Source organism: Mustelus asterias, chromosome 19 (genome assembly GCF_964213995.1).
Source record: "Mustelus asterias chromosome 19, sMusAst1.hap1.1, whole genome shotgun sequence".
In the NCBI taxonomy this organism is placed as follows: domain Eukaryota; kingdom Metazoa; phylum Chordata; class Chondrichthyes; order Carcharhiniformes; family Triakidae; genus Mustelus; species Mustelus asterias.
In genome coordinates, this window is record NC_135819.1 from 76,735,584 (window position 1) to 76,757,922 (window position 22,339).

General features: G+C 44.8%; 1 protein-coding gene across 1 annotated transcript in view; it reads right to left on the reverse strand.

Annotated features, from left to right (window-relative positions):
- Positions 1–22,339, reverse strand: part of itih2 (inter-alpha-trypsin inhibitor heavy chain 2) — a 73,372-nt gene that overhangs the window by 8,188 nt on the left and 42,845 nt on the right. The window contains exons 14-16 of the mRNA XM_078234767.1: positions 12,199–12,330; positions 8,997–9,110; positions 3,236–3,434 (exon numbers count right to left, since the gene is read on the reverse strand). Coding sequence (XP_078090893.1) covers positions 3,236–3,434; positions 8,997–9,110; positions 12,199–12,330 — 445 coding nt within the window. The remainder of the gene's footprint in view (positions 1–3,235; positions 3,435–8,996; positions 9,111–12,198; positions 12,331–22,339) is intronic.

Here is a 22,339-nt window from a genome sequence, read left to right on the forward strand (position 1 = left end):
ACGACCATTTAGAAAGATGCGGATTAATCCGGGATAGTCAGCACAGATTCGAGAAGGGCAAGTCGTGCCTCACAAATTTGATTGAATTTTTTGAGGAGGTAACTAAATGTGTTGATGAAGGTAGGGCAGTTGATGTCATATACATGGATTTTAGTAAGGCGTTTGATAAGGTCCCCCATGGTCGGCTTATGATGAAAGTGAGGAGGTGTGGGATAGAGGGAAAGTTGGCCGATTGGATAGGTAACTGGCTATCTGATCGAAGACAGAAGGTGGTGGTGGATGGAAAATTTTCGGATTGGAGGCAGGTTGCTAGCGGAATGCCACAGGGATCAGTGTTTGGTCCTCTGCTCTTTGTGATTTTTATTAATGACTTAGAGGAGGGGGCTGAAGGGTGGATCAGTAAATTTGCTGATGACACCAAGATTGGTGGAGTAGTGGATGAGGTGGAGGGCTGTTGTAGGCTGCAAAGAGACATAGATAGGATGCAAAGCTGGGCTGAAAAATGGCAAATGGAGTTTAACCCTGATAAATGTGAGTTGATTCATTTTGATAGGACTAATTTAAATGTGGATTACAGGGTCAAAGGTAGGGTTCTGAAGACTGTGGAGGAACAGAGAGATCTTGGGGTCCATATCCACAGATCTCTAAAGGTTGCCACTCAAGTGGATAGAGCTGTGAAGAAGGCCAATAGTGTGTTAGCTTTTATTAACAGGGGGTTGGAGTTTAAGAGCCGTGGGGTTATGCTGCAACTGTACAGGACCTTGGTGAGACCACATTTGGAATATTGTGTGCAGTTCTGGTCACCTCACTATAAGAATGATGTGGAAGCGCTGGAAAGAGTGCAGAGGAGATTTACCAGGATGCTGCCTGGTTTGGAGGGTAGGTCTTATGAGGAAAGGTTGAGGGAGCTAGGGCTGTTCTCTCTGGAGCGGAGGAGGCTGAGGGGAGACTTAATAGAGGTTTATAAAATGATGAAGGGGATAGATAGAGTGAACGTTCAAAGACTATTTCCTCGGGTGGATGGAGCTATTACAAGGGGGCATAACTATAGGGTTCGTGGTGGGAGATACAGGAAGGATATCAGAGGTAGGTTCTTTACGCAGAGAGTGGTTGGGGTGTGAAATGGACTGCCTGCAGTGATAGTGGAGTCAGACACTTTAGGAACATTTAAGTGGTTATTGGATAGGCACATGGAGCACACCAGGATGGTAGGGAGTGGGATAGCTTGATCTTGGTTTCAGATAAAGCTCGGCACAACATCGTGGGCCGAAGGGCCTGTTCTGTGCTGTACTGTTCTATGTTCTATGTTCTTTTCTGCATATAGTTTAGTAACTCAGTTTTATGCAGACAACTGAATGTCAATCAATCAATGTCTCTTTTCAGGATAAAACAAAAAAAATGTAATCAAAAGAGAAAATGTTGGAAAATCTCAGCAGGTCTGGCAGCATCTGAAAGGGAGAGAAAAGAGCTCAGCTTTGATAAAGGTCATTTGGACTCGAAACATCAACTCTTTTCTCTCCTTACAGATGCTGCCAGACCTGCTGAGATTTTCCAGCATTTTCTCTTTTGGTTTCAGATTCCAGCATCTACAGTAATTTGCTTTTATTAAAAATAGTAATCATCTGTTCCTCTCAATCTTGACTTCCATGGGAACAAGCTCATTTTGTCAGTCTGTCTCTATTGCAACATCCTGAGTCCCAGAGAAAAGCTTGTTGTTATTTGCTGAACCCGGTTTAAAGCCTCTTTGTCATTTTGAAGCCAATATTTGGGCACAATATTCAAAAAAAAAATCGATTCACAATTAATATATGCAAGGTCAACATAACTTATTCAGTGTAGCTGCCTATGGTTGCCTTATTGATAGCAGTATCACATTGGCTAAATGTTTTTATCCCTGTGTACGCGGGTGAGGATAGCGTCTGGAAAAAGAGGTATACAGTTGACTTTTTTTGCAGGAGGCTTGCCTTGCTTACCCACGCTTACACATACAAACATGCACACATTTGCATACACATGCACACACACATACATACAGTTACATACATAAACACATATTTACATACACATACATGGGGTGGCAGTGGTGTCATGGCATTATCGCTGGACTAGTAATCCAGGGTAATGCTCGAGGGACCTGGGTACAAATCCCATTAAGAAGTTTAACAACACCAGGTTAAAGTCCAACAGGTTTATTTGGTAGCAAAAGCCACACAAGCTTTCGGAGCTCTTAGCCCCTTCTTCAGGCTCACCTGAAGAAGGGGCCAAGAGCTCCGAAAGCTTGTGTGGCTTTTGCTACCAAATAAACCTGTTGGACTTTAACCTGGTGTTGTTAAACTTCTTACTGTGTTTACCCCAGTCCAACGCCGGCATCTCCACATCACAAATCCCATGACAGATGGTGGAATTTGAATTCAATAAAAATCTGGAATTAAGAATCTACTGATGACCATGAAACCATTGTCGATTGTCGGAAATACCCATCTGGTTCACTAATGTCCTTTAGGGAAGGAAATCTGCCGTCCTTATCTGGTCTGGCCTAGATGTGACTCCAGAGCCACAGCAATGTGGTTGACTCTCACCCAAATGCCCTCAGGGATTGGGCAATAAAAGCTGGCCCAGCCAGCATGCCAACATCCCATGGATGAATTTTTAAAAATACATATTTACATACATACACTGGAATCATAGAATCCTGCAGTGCAGAAGGAGGCCATTCAGCCCAGTGAGTCTGCACCAACCACAATCCCACCCGGGCCCTATCCCCATAACCCCTTGCATTTACCCTAGCTAGTCCGCCTGACACTAAGGGCAATTTGGCAGGCTTATCCACTTAACCCGCACATCTTTGGAATGAAGTTACTGTGAAAATCTCCTAGTCGCCACACTCCGGCACCTGTTCGGGTACACAGAGGGAGAATTTAGCATGGCCAATCCACCTAACCAGCACGTCTTTTGGACTGTGGGAGGAAACCAGGGCACCCGGAGGAAACCGGGTGCAAACTCCACACAGACCGTTGCCCAAGTTGGGAATCGAACCCGGGTCCCTGGCGCTGTGAAGCAGTACTAACCACTGTGCCATCCCAAATCACTAATATCAACAGATTTTATATCTTTCACCTCAAACAAACACATTTCGCTGACCAGTATCTGCATTCACAAATAATACCTCAAAGATTTACAAACGCACTTTAGAATGAATATTTTGATGTTGCATCGTGCAGTTTGATGAGCTTACCTTGCATGAGTCAGAATGCTTGACTCCGACCACCAAAGGACAGTTTTGTGCTTCCCATCTTTCAAGCGAATCTTCTCTGTGCTGATCTCAAAGCTGAGGTTCAGGTTGGTGAAATGGAGCCCGAGTGTCCCGAAATAGGTGCTCAGCTTCTGGTTCTGGGTTTTCTTACCGCCAATAATTTTACCATTGATCACAATACCTGTCAACAGAAAAATAGAGATTGCCCACCTTAAAAGGGACAGAACCGGAGAGTGCAACTTTTTGTTAATATCAAAGGTTGTGATAGCAGGGCTGAAACAGAGGCTGGAATTTTACTGGGGCGGGTGAGGCCCGCAGAACGGCATTCTCCATTGGCCCCGGGTGGGATCTTATGAGCCTCAGGCAGGCAAGGCGATAAAATTCCGGCAAAAGCTTTCTTCCTGAAAGGAGAAAGGTATTTTTCTTGTTGCAGTGTCAGTTCTCTACCAGCAGATGCTGGTGTTGTACTATATATATTTTTGTTGCTAGAATCCAACAGTATCAGATAATGACTTATTTCTGTTCCCTCATTGCTGCTGAAAGAGGCGTCCCATCATTAATAATCCAATGCTCCAGCACTTCTTTTCCAAAAGCTTCTTATAGCAAGACTATCAAACTTAGTTTTTAAATGACCTAGATGTTCTGTTCATAAAGATGAGGCTATCAGTGTTCTCTATCATCATGGAGAAAAAGGGAGATAGTGGTAATGTCACTAGGTTAGTAATCCAGAGGCTGAGGCTAATTCTCTGGGGCTATGGGTTCAAATCCCACCAAGGCAGCTGGTGGAATTTTAAATTCAGTTAATAAATCTGGAATTATGAAGCTAATTAATCTCAATGAAGATGACCATGGAAATTAGCATCGATTGTTGTAAAAACCCATCCAGTTCATTAATGCACTTCTGGGGAGGAAATCGCCATCGTTACCTAGTCTGCCCTACATGTGAATCCGGACCCTCAGACTCTTAACTGTTCCTCTGAAATGTCATCGCAAGCCCAACCACCAACTTCTTCCCTGCTGTTGTCAGACTTTTGAATGGACCTACCTCGCATTAAATTGATCTTTCTCTACACCCTAGCTATGACTGTAACACTACATTCTGCACTCTCTCCTTTCCTTCTCTATGTATGGTATGCTTTGTCTGTATAGCGCGCAAGAAATGATACTTTTCATTGTATACTAATACATCTGACAATAACAAATCAAATCAAATCAGTTCAAGAGCAATTAAGAGCAGTGATGCCTAGATCCCATGTAAAGAAAAAAAAAATCAGCAGCAACTTCCAGAGGCTGCACACACGGAGTTAAAAGAAATCCTGAAGTTGCTGTCTGAGATACTTTGTTCCTCCACCGGTCTACACTCTAACAGAACCTTGGCACAAGATTCAGCATTGAAATCTGTGCAATGATTTGGAAGTTAATTTATTTTTTAGTGTCACAAGTCGGCTTGCATTAACACTGCAATGAAGTCACTGTGGAAATTCCCTAGTCACCACACTCCGGCACCTGTTCAGGTGCACTGAGGGGAATTTAGCATGGCCAATGCACCCTAACCAGCACGTTTTTCGGAGTGTGGGAGGAAACCAGAGCACCCGGAGGAAACTCACGCAGACACGAGGAGAATGGGCAGACTCCGCACAGACAGTGACCCAAGCCGGGAATCGAACACGGGTCCCTGGCGCTATGGGGCAGTGCCACCGTGCCGCCCGGTGTGAAATTGGAGTGCATACTCACTCGCCAGAAACTGTTAGGACTGGTGCATTCCTGGATGTGAACTTCTAATGCCACATGGTCATCATTATTTAATTTTGGAGATTTTTTCTACTTTTTCTGTCTTTCATCTCATTGCTTTCATTCCTGCCTAGCTAAGTGAGGATTCTTCAGTCTGATTGCTCAGGAGCCTTGATGTTGCTTGTCCTGCTCAAACATGTCACAGATGCCCTATAGCAGCCAGCTCACTCGCTCAGATACCAGACTAGATTTATTTCGATTTCCAGAAGACCTTTGACAAGGTGCCGCATAGGAGACAGTTAAATAAGTTCAGAGCCCATGGTGTTAAGGGTAAGATCTTGGCATTGATAGAGGATTGGCTGACTGGCAGAAGGCAGAGAGTGGGGATAAAGGGGTCTTTTTCAGGATGGCAGCCGGTGACTAGTGATGTGCCTCAGGGGTCAGTGCTGGGACCACAACTTTCCACAATATACATTAAGGATTTGGAAGAAGGAACTGAAGGCATTGTTGCTAAGTTTGCAGATGATACAAAGATATGTAGAGGGACAGGTAGTATTGAGGAAGCAGGGGGGCTGCAGAAAGACTTGGACAGGTTAGGAGAGTGGGCAAAGAAGTGGCAGATGGAATCCAATGTGGAGAAGTGTGAGGTTATGCACTTTGGAAGGAGGAATGGAGGCAAAGACTATTTTCTAAGTGGGAAAATGCTTTGGAAATCAGAAACCCAAAGGACTTGGGAGTCCTTGTTCAAGATTCCCTTAAGGTTAACATGCAGGTTTAGTCGGCAGTTAGGAAGGCAAATGCAATGTTAGTATTCATGTCGAGAGGGCTAGAATGCAAGAGCAGGGATGTACTTCTGAGGCTGTATAAAGCTCTGGCCAGACCCCATTTGGAGTATTGTGAGTAGTTTGGGCCCCATATCTAAGGAAGGATGTGCTGGCCTTGGAAAGGGTCCAGAGAAGGCTCACAAGAATGATCCCTGAAATGAAGAGCTTCTCGTATGAGGAACGGTTGAGGACCCTGGGTCTGTACTCGTTGGAGTTTAGAAGGATGAGGGGGAGATCTTATTGAAACTTACAGGATACTGCAAGGCCTGGATAGAGTAGAGGTAGAGAGGATGTTTCCACTAGTAGGAAAAACTAGAACCAGAGGGCACAACCTCAGGCTAAAGGGGCGATCCTTTAAAACAGAGATGAGAAGGAATTTCTTCTGCCAGAGAGCAGTGAATCTGTGGAACTCTTTGAGTGTCTTTAAGCTAGAGATAAATAGATTCTTGATTCATAAGGGGATCAGGGTTTATGGGGAAAAGGCAGGAGAATGGGGATGAGTAAAATATCAGCCATGATTGAATAACGGAGCAGACTCGATGGGTTGAGTAGCCTAATTCTGCTCCTATGTCTTCTGGTCTTACGGTCTTATAGAGCAAGTCTTCACTTAAAACCCCACATCAACCTTGTGGGCAACTGCCAGAACGGCAAACACAACTTCTGAGATGAAGAGAAATTTCTTTGCCCAGAGGGTGGTGAATGTATGTGACTCTTAACCACAGAAAGTAGTTGAAGTCAAAATGTTGTGCGATTTCAAGAAGAAATTAGTTATAGCTCTTGGGCTAAAGGAATCAAGGGATATGGGGAGAAGGGGGGATCAGGATATTGAATTTGATGATCAGTGATGATCATAATGAATGGCGGAGAAGGCTTGAAGGGCTGAATGGCCTACTCCTGCTTCTAGTTTCTATGTTTCTTCAACATTGACTGCAAGCTCCGACCAATATAACTGATGCTGCATGAAGTCCATGCCAATACATCATCCTCTTGATTAGGTAAATATCTTCCGGAAAGAAAAGGTAATTGAGTAAACTCTTCAATATATTAACTGCTCATTACAATCCGTGTTCAATTCTGGCATCTGCAGTTGTGTTAATGATTTGAATTGTGCATAATGTAGTGGAGATTTTCATTTCCACTGTCTGCACAATAACCTGGAGGAGGTGGTGACCTACCCATTGATTTCCAGTTACTGGCAATCAAACATATTCCACAAGGGCAGCTAATGCACTCGGCAAGTTTACCGTCTGTGTGCTGAAGACAATAATGAGAATAGAGATAGAGAATCTGGCGAATGAGAATGAGATAGACAATCCGGTGAACTGGTGCGATGACAATAATCTCTCCCTCAATGTCAACAAAATGAAGGAGATAGTCATCGACTTCAGCAAGCGTAGTGGAGAACATGCCCCTGTCCACATCAATGGGGACAAAGTAGAAATGGTCAAGAGCTTCAAGTTTTTAGGTGTCCAGATCACCAACCATCTGTCCTGGTCCCCCCCATGCTGACACTACAGTTAAGAAAGCCCACCAACGCCTCTACTTTCTCAGAAGACTAAGGAAATTTGGTATGTCAGCTATGACTCTCACCAACTTTTACAGATGCACCACAGAAAGCATTCTTTCTGGTTGTATCACAGGTTGGTATGGCTCCTGCTCTGCCCAAGACCGCAAGGAACTACAAACAGTTGTGAATGAAGCCCAGTCCATCACGCAAACCAGCCTCCCATCCATTCTCTCTGTCTACATTTCCCGCTGCCTCAGAAAAGCAGTCAGCATAATCAAGGGCCCCATGCACCCCGGACCTACTCTCTTCCAACTTCTTCCATTGGGAAAAAGGTACAAAAGTCTGAGGTCACGTACCAACCGACACAAGAACAGCTTCTTCCCTGCTGCCATCAGACTTTTGAATGCACCTACCTCGCGTTAGTTGATCTTTCTCTACATCCTAGCTATGACTATAACGCTACATTCTGCACCCTCTCCTTTCCTTCTCTATGAACGGTATGTTTTGTCTGTATAGCGCACAAGAAACAATACTTTTCACTGTATGTTAATACATGTGACAATAATAAATCAAATCAAAAGATCTGTGCCATGCATGACTGATATTTATTATTTAGACACCTCCAGGTGAGCTTACTTTGATTCAGAACTTTTCATTCACGACAAGCAAAATTCTTGCATTAATAAGGAATGAAAACATTCTATTTTGTGCTAACCCTGAAATATTACATCCAAATTGTAGGTGATTATGCCATAAATATTTCCCAGTTTCATTTTGGATTCTGGCTTCTTCTGCACATTCCCAAACCACAATTGCCCAGATTTTCCCCTTGTATTATCATCAACAGAAACAAGCAAACACAACTATTCCCGTTCCCCCCATTGGACCACACCCCCCCATCCCCAGACCCAATGAACAAAGATTACCAGCTGCTCACCTTGTCTAAACAGCATTTAAGGGAAAACTCTCACTTGTATCAAGCCCAGTTTGTTCAATAATCTCATGGTGTCCCTCATCTGATGTCCCCACCCCCGACTAGGCCTTGTCTTTGTTGAATGGCCTCTTTAGCCTTGGCTGGGAACTAGTTCAATGTTGCCTCTTCCAGGATCATCAAAATGCAAATCCCTTCCACGCAAGTGAAGAATTGTTCTTTCACGGTGGCACGGTGGTTAGCACTGCTGTCTCATAGCGCCAGGGACATGGGTTCAATTCCTGGCTTGGCTCATTATCTGTGCGGGGTCTGCACAGTGTCTGCATGGCTGTGCTCCGATTTCCTCCCACAGTCCGAAAGACGTGCTGGTTAGGTGCATTGACCATGCTAAATTCTCCCTCAGTGTACCCAGACAGGCACTGGAGTGTGGTGACTGGGGGATTTTCGCTGTAACTTCATTGCAGTGTTAATGTAAGCCTACTTGTGACACTAATAAAAAAAACTAAAATCTTCTTTAAAAAAGTCTACCTCACATGAAATAAAATATTACTCTGTTTAGACTGCATAGTGTTTTATCTTTAAAATGAAAGGAATTTGAGAAAAAGTTTGTCATTGTTGTCGCTTATCCTGAATCATAAATTTCATCACAAAACTGTGCACAGTCAATTATTTCCAAATAACAACGAGTTCAAAATAGGGGTTTAAAAAAAGTAGCGTTTCAAAAGAGTAAGTTTGTTTTTTTTCTGTTACCTTTGATTGGATCTGACACCAGGCTGAGGATTTTTCCAGGCTGTGGGTTAATATTGAAGCAAACGTCCTGTTTACTCTTCGGCAGGTGAATGATGAAGTGTGGGTCATTTTCAACTAAATAGCAAGAATGCATTAATGGTTATTAAACAGGTTTTCCAGCGGCATACAATTAGTGTGTGACTTCTTGCATTTGGTAGAGTCATAGAGGTTTACAGCATGGTAACAGGCCCTTCGGCCCAACTTGTCCATGCCGCCCTGTTTCTTTAAACCCCTAAGCTAATCCCAAATGCCCTCATTTGGCCCATATCCCTCTATACCCATCTTACCCATGTAACTGTCTAAATGCTTTTTAAAAGACAAAATTGTACCCACCTCTACTACTACCTCTGGCAGCGTGTTCCAGACACTCACCACCCTCTGTGTGAAAATATTGCCTCTCTGGATCCTTTTGTATCTCTCCCCTCTTACCTTAAACCTATGCCCTCTAGTTTTAGACTCCTCTACCGTTGGGAAAAGATGTTGACTTTCTAGCTGATCTATGCCCCTCATTATTTTATAGACTTTTATAAGGTCACCCCTAAGCCTCCTACGTTCCAGAGAAAAAAGTCCCAGTCTATCCAGCCTCTCCTTATAACGCAAACCATCAAGTCCTGGTAGCATCCTAATAAATCTTTTCTGCACTGTTTCTGGTTTAATAATATCCTTTCTATAATCGGGTGACCAGAATTGTACATAGTACAGTGGAAGTAAGCAAAATGTATTCACATAACTTAACTGTATAGTTATATAATATTTTGTATATAGCACAGCGGTAAACAGAAGGATAAACCGGCTGAGATGAAACTTTTCCCATCAGGGACAATGCTAAGGGCCTTGACAGTAGGATTGGGTAGAGGAGGGCAACTTATTGAGGGGATGGGAGATAGACCTTTCCATGGTCCGCCCCTCGCCCACTCTGATTCCCTTGGCGGGCAGGATAGTAAAATTCCAGCCATTTCTCACCTGAGTTTTCACAAGCGTGCTTCCAATTAGTGTATCTCGTTAGCCGTGGGAAGCAGGAACACTCTCTGGTTATCCCCATCCTTCACCCAGGTACACTCAGGCCAATTATAACTTTCATCGCTTGCCCAAGCTACATCAGCCAAGTTGGTAGAGACCTGGAATAGCTCACTCTCCAGGTTCGTATCGATTAACTATTCAGGCCAACACATCAGTACAAAAGATCAGGCGTTTTCTTTCACCTTCATACAAGCCAAGCTGTCACAAAGCAATGATGTGGAGATGCTGGCGTTGGACTGGGGTGGGCACAGTAAGAGGTCTCACAACGCCAGGTTAAAGTCCAACAGGTTTAATTGGAATCATGAGCTTTCGGAGCACCGCCCCTTCATCTGCACTCACCTGAAGGAGCAGCACTCCAAAAGCTCATGATTCCAAATAAGCTTGTTGGACTTTAACCTAGTGTTGTGAGACTTCTTACTGTCACAAAGCAAGGGAGAGCGAGCCCAGACTCAGGAGGGCGAGGGACAGCAGAGATCCTTTCCCTCACAGAATTCGAGGAGGCTGCAGCTGACCTTGCTGGGAGGACGGGGATCGATCCTGTGATGATTTAGAGACTGATGTGGAGTTGTCGTCGTTGGACTGGGGTAGGAACAGTAAGTAGTCTCACAACACCAAGTTAAAGTCTAACAGGTTTATTTGGAATCACGAGCTTTTGGAGCGTTGCCCCTTCATCTGCGTTCACCTGATGAAGGAGCAGCGCTCCGAAAGCTCGTGCTACCAAATAAACCTGTTGGACTTTAACCTGGTGTTGTGAGACTACTTATGATGACTGGCCTGTATGGATCAGAGCTCTATCACTTCAAATCCCAACAATCAAAGTGAAATACCTTCAGTTCATACACTAATACACTTGGCAACACAGATGGCCAAGATGATTAAGAAGGCATATGGCATGCTTGCCTTCATCAGCCGGGGCATTGAGTTGGGAAATCATATTGCAGCTATACAAAACCTTGGTTAGGCCACATTTGGAGTATTGCGTGCAGTTCTGGTCACCACATTATCAGAAGGATGTAGAAGCTTTGGAGAGAGTGCAAAGAAGGTTCACCAGGAACCTGGTCTCAAGGGTGTTGGCTATGAGGAGAGGTTGAATAAACTAGGATTGTTTCCACCGGAAAGACGGAGGCTGAGGGGATTCCTGATAGAGGTCTACAAAATTATGAGAGGCATAGACAGGGTGGATAGTCAAAGGCTTTTTCCCTGGATGGAAGTGTCAATTATAAGGGGGCACAGGTTCAAGGTGAGACTGGGAAAGTTTAAGGAAGATGTGCAGGGGAAGTTTTTCACGCAGAGAGTGGTGGGTGCCTGGAACACACTGCCAGAGGAGGCGGTGGAAGCAGGCACATTAGCAACATTAAAGAGGCATCTGGATGGGTACATGAATAGAGAGGGAACTGAGGGATATGGACCGAGTAAGGGTAGAAGGTTTTTTTTAGTTCAGGTCATGATTGGCACAGGCCTGGAGGGCTGAAGAGCCTGTTTCTGGGCTGTACTTTTCTTTGTTCTTTCTTAACACTCTCTCTTGTGGGCACCAATAGCCAGGCAGCTGCCCGAGCCCCCACAGCATGTCTGACACTGAGGGGGGCTTATGATGGTTCATCACAGCGCTCACCCACACCCTCCACCAGCGCAGAAACATACACCTTTAGATTAGACTCAAGGTCATTCTCCGGAGAACACCCCACTAACACGTCCCTGCAATAGTGGGACACAGGGACAGCTCAGGTTTCCGGCACTCAGGAGAATTATCCTCGATGTCCTGACCAATTATCCCTCAATCAACATCACAGAAAAGCATCATATCATTGTGGGAGCTAGCTGGGCTCAAATCGGAAGCCACATTTCCTATATTATGACACTGACTACATGTTAAAACATTGACTGTAAAGCACTTTGAGGTGGTTGTGAAGGGTGCTATATAAACACAAGTCTTTCTTCCTTTAGTTCTACAGGTGATTCTTAAGAATTGTAAAAAACAGAAGGCAAGATGAACGTTTTGATATCATTATGTATCCTTCGCCTACTGTGTTACCAAATCACACTGAAGTTTTAATACAGTCTTTTTAAAGTTAATCCAGATGGGAGGAAAATGAACTGTTAGTAAAATTATCCATGATGTCAGTGACATGTACATGACTATTACCTGATGTGACAGGAATTTTCAATCCTAGTTTTGATTCAGTTACAGTGCCGATTTGTTGCTGAGATGGAGGAGGTGTATTCTTCGGAGCCCAAGGTGGAATGATTGGTGGCTTCTTCCCAATAATAGGGGTTCCTGCAGAGTACCAAAGCAGAGTAAATCATTTGCTAAGAAATTCCACCCAGAAGAAGTCATTTTGTGAAAGTGTGATCGCTACAGTTGAGAGATGCAGCCGGTGAAACCATAAGACCATAAGACATAGGAGCAGAATTAGGCCACTCGGCCCATCAAGTCTGCTCCAAAATTCAATCATGGCTGATTTTTTTCTCATCCCCATTCTCCTGCCTTTTGCCCATAACCCCTGATCTCCTTATTAATCAAGAACCTATCTATCTCTGTCTTAAAATCACTCAATGACCTGGTCTCCACAGCCTTTTGCGGCAAAGAGTTGCACAGATTCACCACTCTCTGGCTGAAGAAATTCCTCCTCATCTCTGTTTTAAAAGGTTCATCCCTTTACCCTGAGGCGGAGAGGAATGGACAAGGTGGGGAGTATGAGAATGTGGTTGGTGAAAGTGGAAGAATTGTTATTTTATAATGGTCACGAAGACCCACAGACTTAATCATAACAAATGAACCAGCCATTCATTCCTGTGTATAACTGAGTGGGCGTTGATGGTATTTTGATGCTTTGAAAACAAATTCAATCGTTCGGTCCTCTGTTTAAAAGAGGCTGATAACTACAGGCGGAACTTTCCATTTCTTGAACAGATTTCCGGCTGAGGCAAGAAAACTGGTGTGTAGCTCGCTGGCGGCATAGCAGGATTTTCCCACCGCATTGTTCGGCACTCTGTACACAAATGATCTGCAGCCATGGCTCATGCAGTCACGCTGTCGAAGGTCAGCAACACTGGGAATTCCGAGATCGGAGGCCCCCTTTTAAAAGGGTGCCCCGATCTCTGATATGAAATAAAGAACTCCACTTCCACTGACCCCCAACATAAACAGAAACCCCCGCAAACGCACAAGGGAAGTGTCCTCATGGACATGGGGAACCTGCCGCACCCCCCGGCCCCCCGCCTCAATGGACCTCCCAGATGGTTCCCCTCATGGCATCTTGGCACTGCCTCCGCCATTTCCCCGGCGGTCAGTGCCAGGGGGCAGTGCCAAGGTGCCAGGATACTGTTCAGGCATGTTCCCCCCCCCCCCCCCCCCCCCCCGGCCAACCCCCAGGAGTTATACCTACCTGTGTGCCCCTGGTGGTTCCCTTCGCCTGGTTCATGTTTTGCAAAACTTGTTGTAAACCTCGCTAACATAACGTCACATTGTGAAAAAGGGAATTTCTACTGTGGTCGGACGATGGTGGTAACTCTTTAATGAGTTGTTAATTTATTGACATGAGGTCCCCAACCTTTCTGGTTTTCTGACTACCGCGATATTTTGCAGCCACGTCACAGTTTGCGCTCATGCCAGGCACAGGTGAAAAACCATGGTCTACATTTTACGTTGTTAAGCAAACAGTGTCAAAGCTGGTTAATTCTGGTCGCTGTGTTAACGTTGTCATGGTACCTTTCCAAACAATTCTTGCACATACAGAATTTTGGAATGATAAAAATGCTGAAAATAAAAATAAAAACACATAGGCCATTCACTAATAAATAAGTTATTTCTGTTCTGCTGAAGGATTTCCTTCAACACAGGTGTTGACAGAGCAGCTTTGTATTTTCACTATTAAGCATCTTTAATTCAGAGGCAAGTTTTGTACTGTAATAAGTCTTCAGTGGAAGAAGTCCCTTCACCAGAATCCCTTTATTTACAATTCCAACAGCAGTACACAGAGTGCTAGCAGTCAGGAGTCTACCTTCAGGAATCATAGAAGAATTATAGAAACCCTACAGTGCAGAAAGAGGCCATTTGGCCCATCGAGTCTGCACCGACCACAATGCCACCCAGGCCCTACACCCATATCCCTACATATTTACCCGCTAATCCCTCTAACCTACACATCTCAGGAGTGCCAGAGGAACTGACAGTCCTGGTTAAATAAAAGGAAAAGACTCCCTGATTGGCCCATCAATTGAGTACTCAATCAGGAAGTTCATACTCCAATAGGCCAACCTCAATGGCCTGATTGAAGTTATTACATTTACATTGTAAAATTACAGTGATTCCTTCTAATGCTTATTATGCAACATATGATTTTGCAGCTGTATAGAACGATGGTTAGGCCACATTTGGAATACTGCGTCCAGTTCTGGTCGCCACACTACCAGAAGGACGTGGAGGCTTTGGAGAGAGTACAGAGAAGGTTTACCAGAATGTTGCCTGGTATGGAGGGTCTTAGCTATGAGGAGAGGACCCGGTACTGGGGAATGAGCCCGGTCAGGTCTTCAAAGTTTTGGTAGGGGAACATGTGGCAAATAGTGACCACAATTCTGTTAGCTTTAGGATAGTGATGGAAAAGGATGAGTGGTGTCCCAAGGGTAAGGTGTTGGATTGGGGGAAGGCTAACTTTATTGGGATCAGGCAGAAATTGGCAGCTCTTGATTGGGAGAGGCTGTTTGAGGGTAAATCCACATCTGGTATGTGGCAGTCTTTTAAGGAACGGTTGTTAGGGCTACAGGACAAGCATGTGCCTGTAAAAAAGAAGGATAGGAAGGGTAGGATTAGAGAACCGTGGATAACCAGGGAAATTGAGGGACTGGTCAAAAAGAAAAGAGAGGCGTATGTTAGGTCCAAGCAGCTAAAAACGGAGGGAGCTCTGGAGGAGTACAAAGAAAGTAGGAAAGTACTCAAACGGGGAATTAGAAGAGCAAAAAGGGGTCACGAAATGTTCTTGGCAGACAGGATTAAGGAGAATCCCAAGGCATTTTATTCATACGTTAGGAACAAAAGGGTTGTTAGGGAAAAAATCGGACCTCTCAGGGACAAAAGTGGGGACTTATGCTTGGAGCCCAAAGAAGTAGGGGAGATCCTAAATGAATACTTTGCATCGGTATTCACAAAGGAGAGGGATGTGTTGACTGGGAGTGTCTCTGAGGGGAGTGTTGAACCGTTGGAGAAAATCTCCATTACAAAGGAGGAAGTGTTAGGTTTGTTAGAGAATATAAAGACTGACAAATCCCCAGGGCCTGATGGAATCTATCCAAGGCTGCTCAGGGAGACGAGAGGTGAAATCGTTGGGCCTCTGACGCAAATCTTTGTCTCGTCACTGGACGCAGGTGAGGTCCCAGAGGATTGGAGGATAGCCAATGTGGTCCCGTTATTTAAGAAGGGTAGGAAGGATAACCCGGGTAATTATAGGCTGGTGAGCTTGACGTCCGTGGTGGGGAAGTTGTTGGAGAAGATTCTTAGAGATAGGATGTATGCGCATTTAGAAAGGAATAAACTCATTAACGAGAGTCAGCATGGTTTTGTGAGAGGGAGGTCATGCCTCACTAACCTGGTGGTGTTTTTTGAAGAAGTGACCAAAATGGTTGACGAAGGAAGGGCCGTGGATGTTGTCTATATGGACTTAAGTAAAGCGTTTGACAAAGTCCCTCATGGTAGGCTAGTGAAAAAGGTTGGATTTCATGGGATAAAGGGGGAGGTGGCTAGATGGGTGGAGAACTGGCTTGGTCATAGAAGACAGAGGGTGGTAGTGGAAGGGTCTTTTTCCGGCTGGAGGCCTGTGACTAGTGGTGTACCGCAGGGCTCTGTATTGGGACCTCTGCTGTTTGTGATTTATATAAATGATCTGGAAGAAGGAGTAACTGGGGTGATCAGTAAGTTTGCGGACGACACAAAACTGGCAGGACTTGCAGATAGTGAGGAACATTGTCAGAGGCTACAGAAGGATATAGATAGGCTGGAAATTTGGGCAAGGAAATGGCAGATGGAGTTCAATCCTGATAAATGCGAAGTGATGCATTTTGGTGGGAATAATGTAGGGAGGAGCTACACGATAAATGGAAGAACCATAAAGGGTGTAGAGACGCAGAGGGACCTGGGTGTGCAAGTCCACAGATCTTTGAAGGTGACGTCACAGGTGGAGAAGGTGGTGAAGAAGGCATATGGCATGCTTGCCTTTATAGGACGGGGCATAGAGTATAAAAGTTGGGGTCTGATGTTGCAGATGTATAGAACGTTGGTTCGGCCGCATTTGGAATACTGCGTCCAGTTCTGGTCGCCACACTACCAGAAGGACGTGGAGGCTTTGGAGAGAATACAGAGGAGGTTTACCAGGATGTTGCCTGGTATGGAGGGGCTTGGTTATGAGGAGAGATTGGGGAAACTGGGGTTGTTCTCCTTGGAAAGACGGAGGATGAGGGGAGACTTAATAGAGGTGTATAAAATTATGAAAGGCATAGATAGGGTGAACGGTGGGAAGCTTTTCCCCGGGTCGGTGATGACGTTCACGAGGGGTCATAGGTTCAAGGTGAAGGGGGGGAGGTTTAACACAGATATCAGAAGGACATATTTTACACAGAGGGTCGTGGGGGCCTGGAATGGGTTGCCGGGCAAGGTGGTGGAGGCGGACACACTGGGAATGTTTAAGACTTATCTAGACAGCTATATGAATGGAGTGGGAATGGAGGGATACAAAAGAGTGGTCTAGTTTGGACCAGGGAGCAGCGCGGGCTAATTGTTCTTTGTTTCTCGTTTCAAGGCTTCATTCTATGATCATCTTGCTGGTGCCAGTACAGAGCGAGACTGCGGATAGTTGGGAACCTGTCTCGGGGGCAGGGAATTCATAAGTTGTTCGTGGAAGTGGAAATGAATAGGTTGGGAAGCATTTTCCGATCAGGGCCAGTGTGATCTCCTGGACTCGTTTCGATCGCCTCAGGGGGTCGGAGAGGAATTTCCCAGATTTTTTTTCCCCATATTGGCCCTGGGGTTTTCACTCTGGGTTTTCGCCTCTCCCTGGAGATCACATGGTCTGGAATGGGGGGGTGGGGGTGAGTCAATAGGTTGTGATGAACAAAGCATCGTAGCTGTGAGGGACAGCTCGGTGGATAGGATATTGGTATGTAGATAGGCTGGAAAATTGGGCGGGGATCCTGGATTCAGGATTCAATCCTGGACCGGGGAGCGGCGCGGGCTTGGACGGCCGAAGGGCCTGTTCCTGTGCTGTATTGTTCTTTGTTCTTTGTTGTTCTTGAGAGATTGGGTAAACTGGAGTTGTTCTCCCTGGAAAGACGGAGGATGAGGGGCGACCTAATAGAGGTGTATAATATTATGAAGGGCATAGATAGAGTGAACAGTGGGAAGCTTTTTCCCAGGTCAGAAGTGACAAACACAAGGGGTCACGGGTTCAAGGTGAGGGGGGCAAGGTTCAACACAGATGTCAGGGGGACGTATTTTACACAGAGGGTGGTGGGGGCCTGGAATGCACTGCCAAGCAATGTGATTGAGGCGGACATGCTGGGATCGTTTAAGACTTATCTAGATAGCCACATGAACAGACTGGGAATAGAGGGATACAAACGGATGGTCTAGTTGAGCACATGAGCGGCGCAGGCTTGGAGGGCCGAAGGGCCTGTTCCTGTGCTGTATTGTTCTTTGTTCTTTGTTATTACATATTTGACTTTATTTCACAAAGCCTTATTACAAAAGCACTGATATTTGCTTCTGGAAAGTGTTTGGAAATTAAAAATGTGTTTCTGCTGATCTATATTACGTGTGGAAAAGAAACAGTGGAATTTTCACTCTTCATTGGACATGGTAACATCAAGAGTGGAATTGTCCCAGAAATCAGCAAAATCCAATTCTGCGTGGGTAAAGTGGCGTTTGGGCCACTAATGGCAGTCGTAGCGTTTTATGTCGTATTGTAGAAAATGTAGAGGCACGGGTTTTGTTGGCGGCTGGCACCTGATTCGCTCCCCCCGCCATAACCTCGGCACTTCAATAATCCGCTGTGCAGGCTTGCAGTTAACACCAACTCCCCACCACCACCCACCCCCTCCCCCCCACTGCGAAGAAACGGAGGCATTCCCCCAGATTGGTTGCACTCAGCTCTGAGTTCCCCTCAGGACTTTTGAGTCATAGAATCATAGAGTCCCATTCGGCCTATCAGGTCTGCAACAGCTCTCCAACAGAGCATCCCAATCAGACCCTAACCTTGTAACCCCACGTAATTACCTCTGTTAATCTACCTAATCTGATACACTAAGGGACAATTCAGCATGGCCAACCCACCTAACCCGCACATCTTTGGACTGTGGGAGGAAACCGGAGCACCTGGAGGAAACCCACGCAGACACGGGGAGAACGTGCAAAGTCCACACAAGGCCAGAATTGAACCCCGGTCCCTGGCACTGTGAGGCAGCAGTGCTAACCACTGTGCCACTTGCCGCCCCAAAGTCCAGTCATACATTGTGGCATTCTTACATTGCTTCACTGTCGGAGTTAAATTTGATGTTAGGAGGGAATGTGGGGGTGGGGGTGGGGAGATGATGCCAGCATATAGGCCTGTTAGTGATATGCAAATGTATTATAATGTAATTCCCAACAATGCATGCTGTCTTGCGCTGACAGGGGAGCAGGAACATTCTCATTCTGCATATACATTGCTGGGAAGCCTGTCTCGGGCCTTCTAGTGATAGTTTCCATTTGTAACGCCAAATATTCCTGCCACAAGCAGCAGCAAAACATTCCAGCTAAAGCAGGAGAGGAACATTGTAATTGGTGTGACACTTCTATACATCTTTACCGCCTATGGATATAGTGGCATATGTATGGATATAGTTAGTAGGCACAGGGTAGGCTAGGATTGTGAAAATTTCAAAACAAAATCCAATTTTTACTGTTTTAAGAGGCAGCTCTTTAAGATAAGAAGCTTTTGAGTTAAAATAAGTTTGAAGTTGCTTCTAGAATAAAAAGCAAGTGTCCTAATCAATTTAATTATTGATACAAAGATACATAGGTTAGGTGGATTGGCCATGTAAAATTGTCCCTTAGTGTCCCAGGATGTGGAGTTTAGGAAGATTAGCGGGACAAATAACCTGGGGTTTGACAAAGGGTCACCTGGACTCGAAACATCAGATCTTTTCTCTCCTTACAGATGCTGCCAGACCTGCTGAGATTTTCCAGCAATTTCTCTTTTGGTTAAATAACATGGGGTTATGGGGATAGAATCGATGCAGACTTGATGGGCTGAATGGCCTCCTGCACTGCACTCTGTGATGATGATGAATAAACTCTAGTTCATACAGCTCCATACTATGTTATTTATGATGATATGTTGATTATACCCGTGGACAATCAGAGGTCGTATCAGTAACGTTTTCAACATGGCTTAATTAATCACCCATAATTTGCCATTGTTATATAAATCTTCAAAAATTATGTTAATTACCGACATAATTGTGGTAATTATTTGTTCTCTTATGCCGAATGTGCGCGGTTTCAGTGCTCTGCTTTCCTCTGACTTTTCTGTCATAAGAACTAATATTGAGTTTGTGACCATTTACATTGGGTTGTTATATATTAAAAAGTGCTCTGATGTTATTTTAAATTGAAGGAAAATCTGAGGAAAGCACTTAAAAATATATATTTGGCATCTTTCAGACACAGAGACCCAACTTGCTGTTAGGCCATCCAGCATTCTGCTGCTGCCTCAGATGAACTCCCTCTGAGTGACTGGCAGCTGATGAGTTTTGCCCCGAGCTGGAGCCAAGAACCAACCCTGGGGAAAGTTACAAACTGTGGCCAGAGGGCTGATTGCAACAACGATTACAGCAACAACTATAGAATTGTTTTTTAAAATTCATTTGTGGGACATGGCTGGTGGCCAGCATTTATTACCCATAAAGTTTTAAAGCTTATTTATTAGTCACAAGTAAGGCTTACATTAACACTGCAATGAAGTTACTGTGAAATTCCCCTAGTTGCCACATTCCGGCGCCTGTTCGGGTCAATGCACCTAACCAGCACGTCTTTCAGAATGTGGAGCACCCAAAGGAAACCCACGCAGACACGGGGAGAACGTACAAACTCCACACAGACAGTGACCCAAGCTAGGAATCGAACCCAGGTCCCTGGCGCTGTGAAGCAGCAGTGCTAACCATTCTGCTACCATGCTGCCCCGCATCCTAGTTACCCTTGAACTGAATGGTTTGCTAGGCCAGCTCAGAGGGCAGTGAAGAGTCAACCACATTTCTGTAGGTCTGGAGTCACATGTAGGTCAGACCAGGTAAGAACGGTAGATTTCCTTCCCTCAAGGGCATTAGTGAACGAGATGGGTTTTTCCAACAAGCAACAATGGTTTCATGATCATCAGTAGATTCTTAATTCCAGATTTTTAAAAAATTGAATTCAAATTCCACCATCTGCTGTGGCAGGATTCGAACCTGAGTCCTCAGAACACTAGCTTCTGGATTAATAGTCTAGTGATAATACCATGTGGCCATTGCCTCCCTCAGTGGCAACTGTGACAATGAGAGTCAAACATATTGGGAACTTTGGTCAAGTTATAATTAACCACAGATGCAGCTTAAAAGGCTGCAGTGAGTCATGACCTGGCCTATGAGCTGTAACCTGACATTTCCTGTATTGACCAGCTAAGGATAGTTGCTTGGACTATGATAGACATGCCGGAGCCATTATTATCATATATAGTGAGGCTATGTAACTTAAATGAAGCTTGGTATAAACATTTGGGAGAAGTTTACGAATAGCTCCATTGGCCATGATCGAACATTGTGATTGGTTTCTGATGATATCATTGGCTGAGTGCCAGAGAACTTTCTGGAAGATTGGGAAAGTTTGAGGATAAAGATGGGTGTTTCAGCCTTTGTCTCCAGCAATAACACAAGACCCACCATCGCAAGTGTGTCCTGGAGAACATCTTCAAGAGAAGACAAAAGAACCACGAGGAGAGATCCATATTGGAAGGGCATGGGGAGGTGATGGCCAAGTGGTATTATTGCTAGACTATTAATCCAGAAACTCAGCTAATGTTCTGGGGACCTGGATTTGAATCCCACCATGGCAAATGAATTCAATAAAAAAATCTGGAATTAAGAATTTACCGATGACCATGAAACCATTGTCGATTGTCGGAAAAAGCCATCTGGTTCACTAATGTCCTTTAGGGAAGGAAATCTGCTGTCCTTACCTGGTCTGGCCTACATGTGATTCTGGAGCCACAGCAATGTGGTTGACTCTCAACTGCCCTCTGAAATGGTCAAGCAAGCCACTCAGTTCAAGCACAACTAGAGATGGGCAATAAATGTTGGCCCATCCAGTGACACCCATGTCCCATGAATGAAGGCAAAAAAAAGCAGCCAGGTCATTTAGCTCACGAAACTGCGTCGTATTCGCTTTCAGTTAAAAGTTGAGTATTAAAATTCGAGAGTTGAAGTGCAATGAGTTAAAAGTGTTGCAACTGTTGTAAGCTGATGAGTTTGGTATTTAAAGTGTTTAGATGTTTACAGCATGGAAACAGGCCCTTCGGCCCAATTTGTCCATGCTGCCCTTTTTTTAAACCCCTAAGCTAATCCCAATTGCCCGCGTTTGGCCCATATCCCTCTATACCCACCTTATCCATGTAACTATCTAAATGCTTTTTAAAAGACAAAATTGTACCCGCCTCTACTACTACCTCTGGCAGCTCGTTCCAGACACTCACCATCCTCTTTGTGAAAAAATTGCCACTCTGGACACTTTTGTATCTCTCCCCTCTCACCTTAAACCTATGCCCTCTAGTTTTAGACTCCCCTACCTTTGGGAAAAGATATTGACTATCTACCTTATCTATGTCCCTCATTATTTTGTAGACCTCTATAAGGTCACCCCCCAGCCTCCTACGCTCCAGAGAAAAAAGTCCCAGTCTATCCAGCCTCTCCTTATAACTCAAACCATCAAGTCCTGGTAGCATCCTAGTAAATCTTTTCTGCACTCTTTCTAGTTTAATAATATCCTTTCTATAATAGGGTGAACTGCACACAGTATTCCAAGTGTGGCCTTACCAATGTCTTGCACAATTTCAACAAGACGTCCCAACTCCTGTATTCAATGTTCTGACCGATGAAACCAAGCATGCTGAATGCCTTCTTCACCACTCTGTCCACCTGTGACTCCACTTTCAAGGAGCTATGAACATGTACCCCTAGATCTCTTTGTTCTGTAACTCTCCCCAATGCCCTACCATTAACTGAGTAAG